The 15,178-nt window shown below is 40.2% G+C and overlaps 1 protein-coding gene across 5 annotated transcripts in view; it reads right to left on the minus strand.

Moving 5' to 3' along the window:
* Window positions 1-15,178, minus strand: part of pds5b (PDS5 cohesin associated factor B) — a 153,574-nt gene that overhangs the window by 58,058 nt on the left and 80,338 nt on the right. For all 5 annotated transcript variants that reach the window (XM_055636850.1, XM_055636851.1, XM_055636853.1 and 2 more), the window contains 5 exons: window positions 13,137-13,242; window positions 10,928-11,088; window positions 9,264-9,387; window positions 8,177-8,335; window positions 1,318-1,386 (listed from right to left, as the gene is read on the minus strand). In XM_055636850.1, coding sequence (XP_055492825.1) covers window positions 1,318-1,386; window positions 8,177-8,335; window positions 9,264-9,387; window positions 10,928-11,088; window positions 13,137-13,242 — 619 coding nt within the window. The remainder of the gene's footprint in view (window positions 1-1,317; window positions 1,387-8,176; window positions 8,336-9,263; window positions 9,388-10,927; window positions 11,089-13,136; window positions 13,243-15,178) is intronic.

The raw sequence follows: 15,178 nt of genomic DNA on the forward strand, positions 1-15,178 counted from the left end.
CAAACCCCTCCCCACCTTACCTATATCACTTGCCAGGCTTTGTCCTGCCTCTCCTCAATGCCAGTTTTCTTCACCCCACCACCATCTTCAGTCTGAAGAAGGGTTCCACCTAAAACATTAATTATCCATCTTCAACAGAGATACTGCCTGACCTACTGAGTTACTCCCGCACTTTGTCTTTTTTTTGTTAACCAGCATCTGCAGTTCCTTGTTTCTATATTAGGAGTAAAGTTCTGTACTTTTCTTGGGAGAAAAACAGAGAAATTAACCATTTAATTTTTTCCAATTATACTTTTTCTGTTATATCTCAAATCTATCCTCAGAGTACACTCTTTATAGTACGAGTGCAATTAATTTAATTTCTCACACCAGCCATTCCAACTAAATTAGTTTCTTAGAAAGTGGAACAAGACCGACTATTCACCCGTATCTGGATCTGTATTTTGCAATCCAAACTCAGCAACACAATAAAATGTTTTTGTTTTTTTCAAATATTCTGAGACAGCTTGCCTAATCGGAGAACATTTTGAACTCAAAACTGCACTTAACTAATTATTTTCCCCTTTCAAATTTCCATTTCCTCAATTTGAGATTGGAACTATAAATCATCTCTCAAACCACAAGGCAAATCATGATTGAAACAGACAGAATGAGCTTCATTTTGCACAAATCCGCGTGCATTTCCTTGCAGTTCAGCAAGTTCAGGATTTTCCAACAGGGCATGCACAAATACAAATTCTGGAAGTTGCTAACAAGACATTCTTTGGTTACTCCCTGACTGCAGACCAACTCCCCTGCTTTCACATTGGGAAATCTGCTCAAAGGACATTCACCCAATTAAACCAGATTAAGAGAGTTACCAATTACTCTACATCCTTCCCATGCAAATATCAATACAAGTCTTCAATATCTCAAGATTTGCTCAGGAATGAGTTCCAGACCTGCACTTTAACCTGCTTTTTTGCTTTCAGTATAACATGCTAACTAATTTGATGCGGTGAAATTCAGTTGGCAAATGGAGAATTGGCAAGATAGTGGATTGTGATTTTAAAATTAAAATCACGTCCTCTGTTGTTGATTCACTCAAATGAAATAGATTGCAATAGCAAATCACCGCCAGAAATTAGAAATAAAACAAAACAGAAGAATCTGAACAAAACAGAAGAGTCCCCACAATGAAAGGAACAAGAGTTCACATTCCAATAGGTTCTGTTTGTTCCTTATCACGTTGAATCCATTTCTCAAATACCCAGTCCTGAGCAATGCAAAACATACTTAACTCAATAAAATAAAAACACTCAACTCAAGGGCACTTACTTTCGTCAGTGTCTCTGGACCTACTTCGTCATCGGGCACCCAAAGCTTTGTTGTTTTCTTTCCTGGAAACTAAAGACAAAATATTATGACTCATAATCAAGCACCAAATCATTTAAAGTAATAGAGCATTTTAGATATTCTCAAGAATATACAGTCCTTCCCTCTGTTATCAGGCTTCTGAACCATAAGCTAGGGTAGTCCAATTCACCTCTACCCCATTGTGAATATTGAACACATACAGTGCCCTCCATAATGTTTGGGACAAAGACCCACAATTTGATGATTTGTAATAGAACAAAAATTGCACGTGGTGATGAGGGCAGAGCTGTAGATGTTGTGCACATGGACTTCAGTAAGGCATTCGACAAGGTTCCGCATGGTAGGCTGCTCTGTAAGGTTAGATTGCATAGGGTCCAAAGAGAGATAGCTGAATGGATAGCAAATTGGCTCCATGGAAGGAAGCAGAGGGTGATGGAAGGTTGCTTCTCAGACTGGAGGCCTGTAACTAGTAGTGTGCCTCAGGGTTTGGTGCTGGGTCATTGATCATCTACATCAATGATTTGGATGAGAGCATACAAGGCAAGATTAGCAAGTTTGCTGATGATACAAAAGTGAGTGGTTTTGCAGATAGTGAAGAAGGTTGTGAAAGATTGCAGCAGGATCTGGCCAGGGGGGCAGGGGAATTGTTGATGGAATTTAAATACAGAAAAGTGTGAGGTGTTACATTTTGGGACGTCTAACGGGCAGGACCTACACAGTAATTAGTAGGCCTCAGGGGAGTGTTGTAGATCAGAAGGATCTAGGAGTGCAGGTGCATATTTCCTTGAAGGTCGAGTTGCAGGTAGATAAGGTGGTCAAAAAGGCTTTTGACACATTGGCCTTCATCAGTTGGAGTATTGACTATAGAAGTTGGGAGGTCATGTTGCAGTTGTATAAGACGTTGGTGAGACCGCATTTAGAATCTTGTATTCAGTTTTGGGTACCATGTTATAGGAAAGATATTGTCAACCTTGAAAGGGTTCAGAAAAGATTTACGAGGATGTTGCCAGGACTAGAGGGTGTGAGTGTAAGGAGAGGTTGAGCAGAATGGGTCTCTTTTCCATGGAGCGCAGGAGGATGAGGGGTGATCTTATAAAGGTGTACAAAATCATGAGAGGAATAGATCGGGTAGATGCACAGAGTCTCTTGCCCAGAGTAGGGAAATCGTGCTCCAGAGGACATAGGTTCAAGGTGAAGGGGAAAAGATTTAGTAGGAATCAGAGGGGTAACGTTTTCACACCTAGGGTGGTGGATGTATGGAACAAGCTGCCAGACGAGGTAGTTGAGGCTGGGACTATCCCATGATTTAAGAAGCAGTTGGACAGGTGCATGGCTAGGACAAGTTTGGAGGGGATACGGACCAGGAGCAGGCAGGTGTGACGTGTGTAGCTGGGATATGAAGGGCCTGTTTCCACACTGTATCACTTCTCTGACTCTATGACTGTCTATGGAACTGGTGCACTGCAAGGCTGAGAACTATATTCTGTAATCTGCACCTTTTCTTTTGCTCTTCATTTTGTACCCTAGTACACGTGACAATAATAAACCTAAACCCCAAAATAAACCATCAATGGACCTATTTAGTGTATGAAAAGTTTGAAGGACATCTCTGAAATGAAGACACGAGAAACTACATATACTGGAATTTCAGGCAAAACATAACGTGCTGTGGGTCAGGCAGCATCTGTGGAGGGCTTTTTGGCTTTTACGACCTTTCTTCAGACTCAAAGAAATTATGATTTAAATGTTTCACATTTAACGTTCCCATCAATTTTAGGTTGCACTGCCCACCTATACACCAGGGTCAGTTTACAGAGGTAAATTAACCTAGCAACTTGCACGTCCCTGGAATGCAGGAAGAAACCGGAACACCTGGAGGAAACCCACATGGTCCCAAGGCATTCGCTGTGAAGGAGTCTGTATAACTGCAAGCATTGATAATGCCAATCAGAAAGAACCCAAGCAAGAACAGCCGAAACAAAAACACTTGTTAACGTGCATTTTCCTTTCTAGTGTGTCAGTGCCACAGCAACTAATTTGTATATTCCTTTAAACAGATTTTGCACCACGTCTTGATCTTCCTCTGTGCAAACCAATTAAAAGTGAATCTCTAATCAACAAATGTTAGGAAAAATGGTTCCTTGTGTGGAGAATCACTGGCTTGCACATTAACACACATTAAATCTTCCCCTAGAATTGCAGCACCTCGCCTTAATGGCTTGCTGTTACCTGTAGAAACAAGGAACTGTGGATGCTTGTATACCAAGGAAAGCCATAAAACACTGGAGTAACGCAGCCGGTCAGGATGCTGCCTAAGCCACTGAGTTACTCCAGCATTTTGTATCTGTCCTGCTGTTACCTGTGAGTTAGTAACCATAGAAAAAAGATGTTTCAAGCTTTTCAAATGCTTTGAATGGTTGGGATTTTGTGGAAACTTTAGTTTCAGGTTCATTGACGGCTATCGTCAGATCTCTTTTTTTAAAGCCTTGCTTTGATTCCCATTCCAGTCTAATGAATTCCTTATGAACATGGGCTACATCACCTTTTAGGTCGTGATACAAACTTGAGCGGGTAACTAAAAAACACTATTTTCCTTCAAGGTGACAGCTGTATAGTTTGAGGGTTCTCTGTGCCATTCAGCAAAAATTCTGTACACCATACAACTTTAGCAAAAGTACACCAATAAGATATTCTTTGGGTCAGTCTGTTATACTCGTCCCCGGTGGCCTCAGTACAAACAAACGGCACACTGTCGCCCCACTTCCCCCTTCGGAGCGGTACCAGGCAGGGTTGCCCGTTATCACCACTCCTGTTTGCTGTCGCGATAGAGCCCTTGGCGGTTTGGTTACGCTTAGAGAAGGGCTTTAAAGGTATCACACGGTTCAACACAACTCATAAAGTCTCATTGTATGCGGATGACCTGCTCCTGTACATCTCGAATCCAGTCAGCTCTCTCCCTGTGATTACGAATATTTTGGAACGGTTCGGTGTGTGTTCTGGTTATAAACTTAACTACCAAAAAAGTGAACTATTATCGATTAACTCATTGGCTAAGCAGCTCCCTCGCTCTTTAACCTCATTCAAATGGGCGGAGGACGGGTTTCAATACCTCGGCGTTTTTATTATAACACCTATATCTGATATGTTCCGCACAAACTTTCTGCCTCTGGTTGAGAAAGCTGAAAGAGATTTTGACCGCTGGTCAGTTTTACCGCTGTCCCTCGCGGGCTGGATAAATCTGGTCAAGATGGTCGTCCTACCCAAATTCCTGTATCTTTTTCAGCACGTCCCTATACTTATCACTAAATCTTTTTTTGATAAATTAGAAAGGACAATATCTAAATTTTTATGGGGTAGCAAACCGGCTAGAATCCGAAAGGCGATACTACAGTCTCCTAAGAGTGATGGCGGCCTGGCACTTCCTGACTTCAGGCGATACTATTGGGCAGCTAACTTGCAAAAACTCCTGTATTGGATGAATGACGATTGCGACCACCTACCGGCCTGGGTATACATGGAAAAGGCGAGTTCACGTCTCCCGTTGCGGTCTGTCCTATGCTCCCAACTCCCCCTTCCTATAACATCTGTGGGTGCAGGCCCAATTGCGTCCCTTTCGCTCAAGATATGGAGCCAACTCAGGAAAAACTTTGGTTTACAAGGCCCTTCCATCTTGACCCCACTGCTTAAAAATCACATCTTTAAACCTTCAAGTACAGACCCCGCATTCAAAACTTGGCATGGTAACGGTATCAGTAGTATCAAAAACCTATACAAGGATGGCATTTTCTCGTCCTTTGCGGAGCTCTCGTCCAACTACAGCCTCCCAAACTCCCACCTTTTTCGTTTTTTCCAGATTAGGGATTTTGTGAAGAAGACATTCCCCCATTTCCCAAATCGCCCCCCTGAAACCCTGACCGATACCATCCTAGCGCTAGACCCCAACCGGAAGAAATGCATCGCTGTTTTGTATAACTTGTTAGGGTCGGTTATATTGAAACCTCATACCTCATTAAAAGCTGCGTGGGAGGGCGAGCTGAATACGAAACTAACAGACCAGCAATGGGACTCTGCCTTGGATTTGATCCATTCTTCCTCCATATGTGCCCGTCATGGCCTAATCCAATGCAAAGTCCTTCACAAAGTCCACTACACAAATGCAAGATTATCTAGAATTTACCCCGCTGTTAGGGACACCTGCAACAGATGTAATCAATCCCCTGCCAACCATAGTCATATGTTCTGGTCTTGCCCTAAGCTAGCAGCCTTTTGGAGGAATGCTTTCGACGTGATAAGCAGAGCCTATGGCAAGACTATTTCTCCAAACCCACTGTCAGCCATTTTTGGTATTCCTCCCAACACCAACCTATCTGTTGCGTTGAAGCGGGTCCTGGCTTTTACAACCTTGTTAGCCCGGAGACTGATCTTGCTTACCTGTCCCCCGACACACGCCCGCTGGATCAAGGAGGTGCTCTACAATTTAAAGCTTGAAAAACTTAGGTTCTCTCTCAAAGGCTCTACCAAGACATTCCTAGACACATGGAACCCTTTCCTGGAACTTGTTAACTCTCTTAACTTGTCCCCGAATTCGGAAGAGGACTGAGTGCTTTCCATCACTGTCTTGCTTTACTGCAGCTGCTCCCCTCTTAGCCTCCCCCTCCCCCTCCCCACACTTATTTATTTAATTACCTACTTATTTACTGTGTTTTTCCCCCCCAGTACATTTTGTTTTGTTTATCTCTACGTATTTGTGTGGATGTGTATGTATGTGAGTGTTGTTTGTCCCCGTTTGGTTCCGACCTGATTCGGGTGGGTTGAAGGTGGGTAAGTGTAAGGGCTTTGAGGGCCGCTTACATACTGTTGCACAATTATGCCTTGAGTGTCTGTCTGTTATCATTGTATGTATGCAAATTGATGTGAAATTCAAATAAAAATATTTCAAAAAAAAAAAATAAAAAAATAAAAATAAAAAATGAAAGATATTGTATCTAAAAACAGAAAATATGAAGATAGACACAAAATACTGGAGTAACTCAGCGGGTCAGGCAAAATCTCTAGAGAAAAGGAATAAGTGACGTTTCGGGCCAAGATCCTACACCTATTCCTTTTCTCCAGAGATGCTGCCTGACCTGCTGAGTTACTCCAGCATTTTGTATCTATCTTTGATGTAAAGTAACATCTGCCGTTCCTCCTTACAGAAAATAGCAAGTCCCATCGACCTGATACATTAATCTACTTCTCTTTGGACAGATGTTGCATGACCTACCTAGTGCTCCTCACATTTTCTGTTTTATTTCGGATTTCAAGAATCACATTTTATTTTCAATTTTCAAGACTTTAGTTCAGAGATACAGTGCAGAAACAAGCCCACCAAGTCCGTGCCAACCAGCGATCACCCCGTAGACTAGAAACATAGAAAACAGGTGCAGGAGTAGGCCATTCGGCTCTTTGAGCCAGCACCGCCATTCAATATGATCATGGCTGATCATTCTGCTATCCTAGCTTTATCCTACACACTAGGGATAATTTACAATTTTACTGTAGCCAATTAATCTACAAACCTGTACTTCTTTAGCGTGTGGGAGGAAACCAGAGTACCCGGAGAAAACCCGCACGACCACTGGGAGAACGTACAAACTCCATACTGACAGCACACGTAGCTAGGATCGAACCCAGGTCTCTGGTGCTGCAAGGTAGCAACTACACTGCCGCGCCACTGTGCCGCCCTTCTGCTGTTATACCAATTCTCTGGCACTTTGCAAACTAGGTTTGATTAAAAACCTATGCTATTTTCAATAAAGCACCATCATGAAAGCCCAAATCTTCCACCTTTTAAAAAGTAAATTTAAGAACAGACTTTTTCCACCATGTGAAATGAGTGGCAGCGTATATTTTAAACAATAATCAAAGTGCTGGTGAAACTCAGTGGGTTAGCCAACATCTTTGGAGGGTAGACAGACAACATTTTGGTCAGGACCCTTTATCAGTCTGAAAAACGGACTCACCTCAAAATGCAGGATGTGCATTCCCTCCATGCATGCTGCCTGACCGATGGATACAGCATGGAAACAGGCCCTCCGGCCCACACCGACCAGCGATCACCCATACATTAGTTCTATCCTGCACTCCAAAGACAATTTTCAGAAGCTAATTAACCTACAAACCTGCACATCTTTGGAATGTGTGAGAAAACCGGAGCATCCGGAGAAAACCCATGTGGTCACAAGGAGATTGTAAAACCTCCATATAGATAGCACCCATAGTCATGATTGCACCAGAGTCTCTAGCGCTATAAGGCAGCAACTCTCCTGCTGCGCCACTGTGCCAAATAAAGTACCAAAAAGGTGTGCGCAACACTAGAACGACTACTCCAGTACAATGACGAACAAGAATTGAGGAAAGTAGAGGATGCCATCAGGATTTCTTTAGCTTTTCCTTTTAGGAAAACTCTCTGCTTATGCTTTCTTAATATCGTACAGTATTGAGAAAGGAAGTGTGATATGCTAGAATTGTAAAACACTGACCAAATTGAAATCAGCAAAGGCTTAATGCCCTCCAAACAAAGAGCTCCCAATCTAAAAAGACTAGGAAGCAGTACAAAGTAAGACTGCTGGAGGCACAAAGGAATGCAGATGTTGGAATCCTGGCACAAAGAACAAGAGCATCCACAGTGGTTTGGCATTTACGTCAAACACTGACATTTGCTTTAGTGATACCTGGTTTCGTGCAATTAGTGAAATATTTCACCTTCCTGGTTTGAAATTGGTGGCAGGTACGACTAGTTAAAACAATAGAAACAGCACACTACTACATCTGTACTTACCCGGTCACTCATTAACAAATCTTTCACAACAAAACCAGCCACCAGGGACTTCAAAGGTGCAGAAAACTGTTCTGGAGCCAGCGTAGCTATATGCCCAATTGAAATCAAAGGTGTAATGAGCTGCTCTGGGTTGCTCGGATCCAAACTCTTGTGTAAAGGCTAAAATAAAAAAAACACACAAGCGATCAGTTTACAATGTCTTTTTCTGCAAACACCACAGATGCGATTCTGCCGTCTACAGACACTGTCCAGTGATACTGTCAGGAAATGCTTCACAGGAGATTGTGTGTGCACAGTTGGTAATTGATTTAGTTCTAGTTCCTGAAAAATACAGATTATGATTTCCCCAGATCCACACACCGAAAGCACAATTATTGTAAAGAACAATAAAAACTGTAAAGGGATCTATAAAGATATTTTAACAGTACAGATCACTTAAACAATTCAGCAAGATTATGTATCCTTCACTGGAAAAATTCACTTTCCTTCTAAATATTACATTTCTGGAAAGAGGAACAAGGGATTGAAAGACGTTCTCTCAGCAGTAAAAAATAGTTGAGTCCTTTTGTTAATCAATTAAATTACCCCAGTTAGAATGAGTATTGTATCAAAAAACAAATGGAAATGCACTTTTAAAAACAATTCTTTGCAGATTCTGATAGAACTACCTGTACTACAATAAATAAGATAAACTCAGGAGTACCATATACATCTTACCAAATAGGCAAATGGATAGGATTATTTTGCAGATACAAAACATTGCCTTCCCAGTCCTTTTGGCCAAATTAAGAAGGAAAATTCTACTTGTCTAACAATGGTTTGATTAGGAACGAGTCAGAGCACGTTAGCTCTAACTACTGGAGGAACTGTCGCCAATTGTGTTAGGAGATTAATCAACTAGAGAAATACAGTTGATCATATTGATTTGGTTTATAAAAAAACATTTCTGCTCCATTTTGGATTTTACATAGGATCTTTTAGAAGCTCATCAGGGAGATTACTACATCTGGACCAAAGGGACTGTTTAAATTCAATTAAGATGATTACTACTATAATTGAAGTGTAGTTTAAATGGTGGATGTTTTACCTCAAATATTTGTGCAAATTGTGTCTCTTTGCTGGAGAATATTGCATGAATGCAATGAATAGCATGCTTGGCCTGTCGAGCGGTGCCTTTCTTGGCCTTTTGCTGCAACACTGGTAGCAAAGCCCTAGGAAAGAGGAAAGCATAATGTTGACAAATTGTGGCTTCACAAAATCAGGGAAAATTGAATTGATTTTGCATCTGATGCATAAGGTTGACACAAGTGCCAAATTCCCTTTGGCACTGACCTGAATATCTCCAAGAACCCCAATCATGGAATAGCACCCTCTGCTGTCAATAGATTTGTCTACCTTATTTCACATGCGTGCAAGACTATACAGGCCAAACATTAATTCTGCAGTAAGAAATTAATTTGAAAGTTCTTTTATCACAGAGCAAGCAATACTGAATCCAGTGACACATTCCACTTGCCATTCCCACACTGACACCCCTGTCCTGGGCCTCCTCCATTGCCAGAGCGAGGGCATATGCAAACAGCATCTCATATTTCACTTGGGTAGCTCACAAATTTAGGTAACTTCTACAAACACCTCCCTCCCCGTCTCCACTAAAAGTCTGTTTGCCAGCTCCAGAGTTCACAACGATCAATCCTTCTTGGGCTCACAACTGTTTCCATCCAACAATCTGTCTATCAGAGAACCTTGTCCGAGGTCATCTGTTGCTGGCCCGGATTTGGCCTGCTTTTTTTTTTAAACCTCAATTTTTTGCCACACTCTTCTGACTACAATCAGTCTTAAGTCGGGTCCTGACCCAAAACGTCATATACCCATTTTCTCCAAAGATGCTACCAAACCCTGAGTTACTCCAGCATTTTGCTTCAATCCAGTGATACATTCACCATTTTGCAACTGAACAGATTTTATTTCAATTTTTTGATAATTGCTTTTGACTCTTATTCAGTTGTCTTATGAATGTTGAATGCAGTAGGGTTGGGATGCACCAACACAGATTTTTAAATTTTATGGACATTCTTGACATTTGACTTTCTTACCCGCCCCATCTCCAATCAACAACAGTTTATTTTCTGGTGAATTTGACATGGAATTCATAAGCCAATTCTTGATGTAAAGGAAGAATGTTTAATTTGCCAGTTTTGCATCGCAGACTTTCAACTATCTAGTTAGCAATAAAAGCTCATCTTCAATTGATTACAAAAAATTACTAGCAAATCACAATACATCCTCTCCACTCACTTTTGTTTTCTACAACAACATTCCAGCATACAAAAACATACTGCAGTAAACTTAGTGAAAGATGCATCCATTGAATATTAAGATAAAACATCTAGAAATCAAAAGAAAGCTAATCTGCAATTCACAGCACAAAGCATTTCATTTGTTCAAATTTCTGAAAACTAATTGACTTGAATAGCTATTTTGATATGAATCTCCATAAAACACTCGAATCTTGCAATACAGAAAAAATATTGTCTTCATACTGATTCTGAAAGAATCACATATGTCACAGATCAGTCTGAAGAAGGGTCTCGACCCAAAACGTCACCCATTCCTTCTCTCCAGAGACGCTGCCTGTCCCGCTGAGTTACTCTAGCATTTTGAGTCTACCATCGATTTAAACCAGCAACTGCAGATCTTTCCATACTTATATGTCACTGTTCTACATCGAGCAATGGCAATGAAACATACGATCTGATGTGAGGAAAGTCATCTTCAATTTTCTGCCCAGTATTTCGGAAGATCTGTAAACCTGCTTCTGCCACCTTCTCGTCATCCATTTTCAAACACTGGAGGAGGGATTCAAACGTTTCCGCAGAGTGAAAAGAGATTGAATGAGTAAATGATAACACCTGGAACAAAGAAAATTCTTTAATGGAAAAGGCGTTCTACAATAAACGGTAATTTTGAAATTATTTTAATAATTTAATTAAAGCATACATTTATAAATTGAAATATGGAGTCAAGAGTCACACAACATGCAAACAAGCCCTTTGGCCCAAATTGCTTCACTGATCAACATGGCCCATCTACACTTGTCCAACCTGCCTACATTTGGCCAATATCCCTCTAAACCTATCCTATCTATGTACCCATCTAATTGCTTCTTAAATGTTGTGATCGTATGTGCATCTTATGCAAACTCCATATTGTAAAACTGGTTTGCATGTTCTTAATATTTTGAATGGAACTGTAGGGTAAATGTGACAGCATGCAGATCCAGTAATCTTGGGAATTGTCAGATTAGTTTGCACTTTCTGCCTGTGACTATTTATGTTTATTATTGTCACGTGCATCCAGGTACGGTGAAAGGTTTTGTTTTCCATGCTATCCAAATGATCAGATAATACATACCATGCCTAAATATATAGGTACAGAGAAAAGCTTTTTTTGTGTTGTATGCTATCCAGTCTGCGAAAAGACTATACATGATTGCAATCAAGCTGTCCGTAGTGTACAGATACAGGATAAAGAGTATAATGTTTAGTGTAAGATAAAGTTCAGTAAAGTCCACATAAAGATAGTTTGAAGGTCTCCAATGAGGTAGATGGGAGGTCAGGACTGCTCTCTAGTTGGTGAGAGGATGGTTCAGTTGCCAGATAACAGCTGGGAGGAAACTGTCCCTGAATCTGGAGGTATGTTTTTAAACTTCTGTGCCTCTTGCCTGATGGGAGAGGGGAGAAGGGGGTGTGGCCAGGGTGAGACTGATCCTTGATTATGCTGGTAGCCAGAAGCTCGTGAATTGTCTATCCCAGAGATCCAATGAAGTTGGATCATGGAAAATATTTAAGGCAGAGATATTCAAAGCTAAGGAGGTCAGATTTTGCATAAATTGCCAAATGGTTTGAGGAGCAAGCAAGAAAGTAGAACAGAGGCCAAAATCAGATCATTCATGGCAGCTAAAGGTCAAGGAAACACATGGCTTCATTTCCCTGTTTCTTTTATGCTATTAATGCCAGATTTACACCAGGCAGCAAGCTGAAAATCTCTCTCGATCTTTATGGAATACAGTGGTATGGTGTTCAGGAAATGTGTTAAAACTTTCCCAGCACATTTTTTATCAGAATGAAACAAAAATAAATGCAATTGCATCATAAATCCATCAGACTTACAATTACAGCAGTTAATTTAAAGTATTCTTTATAATCAGATCCACATAAGAATGAATTGTTTGTGCATGTTTAAAGACTTGTAGGGAAATTCCATGCATAAAATTCATTAAAAATATCAGTGCTTCTTGTTAAATGTATATTTTAAATTGTCACCTTCCTCTATAAATATCTGGATTTTCAATAAAGATTTCTCCAGGATGAAATCAGGTTGTTTTCTTTTAGAGAAATGTTATGCAAGACAGAGCTTTCTGAACAGCTGATTTCACTTTATCCCCACCAGGAAATAAATAAATAGAAAAATGGGGAAAACTGCAAATTTGATTGTAGGTCTGGCAGAACACTGACAGGGGAGAATTTCCACTGCATTTCAATACACTTGATTATGGTTATAGTGGATAAATGTCAAAGCTGGGGCTTTACCAGGTACAAGAGTAATCAACACACTCAAATGCACTGCAAAAATACTGCTATAATTCCAGAAAAAAGACATCGCAGGATAAGTAACCAATTATAATACTCATCACAATATATTGACATTCGGAAACACTTTACAACCAATTATGAAGATTCAAAGCATAATATAGGTAACAATATTCTATGGTGTAATGTGACATCCCACTCAAATGCCTTAATGACATTGAATCGAGTTCCTATTTTTCTGAAGGATTCATTTTACGGAGTTATAGAGATTCTTAAAAGAAATCACTAAATTGCCGGAATATTATTCAGGATATTACTACTGTGTTAAACGATGAATAAATTCAAGTTCCAGTGCCTCAGACATTTACCTTAAGCAATTCAAGGCCTGCTCGAATTGCTTCATCAGTTTGCACGCCCTCCTCTTCATCATCTGCTGTACCGTCAATAGATTTATTAATTTGTCTGATTAATGCGCTGTTAAAAACCAGAAACGAACCAACTCATTTAGTAGGACTTAAAAAAAAAACAAATCAAGACCGTCGATACATCCTCACTGCACATTTCAGCATAATATCCACTATACATAAATGGTCAATATCTATAGTAATTCATCATTTGGATTATGAATTGACTCTATGGGCTATATATATCACAATTTTCAAAGATATATGTTTTGCTATAACACTGTCCATTCATAATGGATTTGGCTTTCCCCCCCCTACCACTGAATGATCATGGTTATTGCAATTTATTAAAATGTACTTTATATATCCATCAAGATGGCTTTAATCATTCTAGCAGCTTAAAACATTGCACATCCCTATGAATCGTGGCAAGCCACAACCATTAATGCAAAGTCAAATATAATTAAAAGGGGTAACAATGAAGTCTTGGTGACATTGGTCATTCATTAAATCTTGCAGAGTGTACAAGCTTTTGCAAAACTAGAAAAATAAAACTTGGTATCCAAAATACTTAGTATTCCAAAGCGTCACCAATCCATGTTCTCTAGATGCTGCCTGACCCGCTGAGTTACTCAAGACTATTTTGGAAACCAGCATCTGCAGTTCCTTGTTTCTACTTCTATCCTAAATGTTATATCTGGAAGTGCATGATGTGTTACAAGGAAGAGTGATGTTACAATGGAAAAATTGAAACGAGCTTAAGCACGTGGTTAGAAGATCATTATCAAAGGTTTATAGCTCCAATTTTGACGATCCAAGAAAAAAGAGAGTATTATGGCAAGACTTGAGAAGGCAAGGAGACCGATGGAATTCCGAAAATACAATATGCTCAATTCTAGTCATGATGGGTTTGAATATTTCAGGTGTAAATACTGTGGCAGTAGACAACTATCCCCAAATGAACCAGATGATCAGACTTACCCCTAAAACAGACAGACACAAAATGCTGTGACTTAGTGGGTCAGGTAACATCTCTGGAGAAAAATAATACATGACGCTTTGGGTCGAAACTGAAGAAGGGTTCCAACCCTAAACGTCATCTATTCTTTTTTCCCCGAGATGCAGCCTGACCTGCTAAGTTACTCCAGCGTTTTGTGTAAATCTTCGGTATAAACCAGCATCTGCAGTTCCTTTCTACTCACTCACACACATGCGTTTAATAAAAATGAGACGCTTTATTTGGGAGAATATACCTTAAAGTCTGTTCATCTCAAATGTTGAGAAGACTGCTCAAGGCTCGAAAGCAGTCAAAGATCATCTTACTCTTTTCCTTGAAGGTAATGTTTTAGATTGATTGAAAGATAAACATGGTAACAGGCCCTTCGGCCCACAAAGTCCACGTTGACAATCGACCACCCAGTCCCACTAATTGCAAGTTATTGAACAGACAAAAAATAGATTGCATGGAGACAAGCGACTGCAGACACTGAAACCAGTGGGTCAGGCAGTCTCTGTGGAGGGACAGATGACATTTCAGCTTTAATATTTTGCTCAAAATTAAGGTAGCCTGCTTTCTCCCTAAAGTTACTTTATAGACCAGAGTGTTATTTATATGTTCAAGGCCTACTACCTGCAGATTGTAATGTGGATGTCATGTCAAGGTTGAACTGCAATCAAAAAACCACAATTTTGGAAAGTTAAAAGAGGAACAATATCAAGATAATCACCGCTTACGTCAGTGAATCTTGGAATTACTTAACCCATGAAATAGAATTACTTAACCCTTGAATTACTTAACTCCTGGATAGAAGAGCTTGTGAAAGATATTTCCAAAAATACAATGCAGAGAAACAATGAACTGCAGATTCTGGCTTATATCAAAGATAGACACAAAGTGTTGGAATAACTCTGCGGGTCAGGCAGCATCACTGGAGAAAAAGGATGGGTGATGTTTTGGGAACCGAAGCATCAGTGAAGGGTCTCGACCCGAAACATCACCCATCCCT

This window comes from Leucoraja erinacea, chromosome 6 (assembly GCF_028641065.1).
Source record: "Leucoraja erinacea ecotype New England chromosome 6, Leri_hhj_1, whole genome shotgun sequence".
In the NCBI taxonomy this organism is placed as follows: Eukaryota; Metazoa; Chordata; class Chondrichthyes; order Rajiformes; family Rajidae; genus Leucoraja; species Leucoraja erinaceus.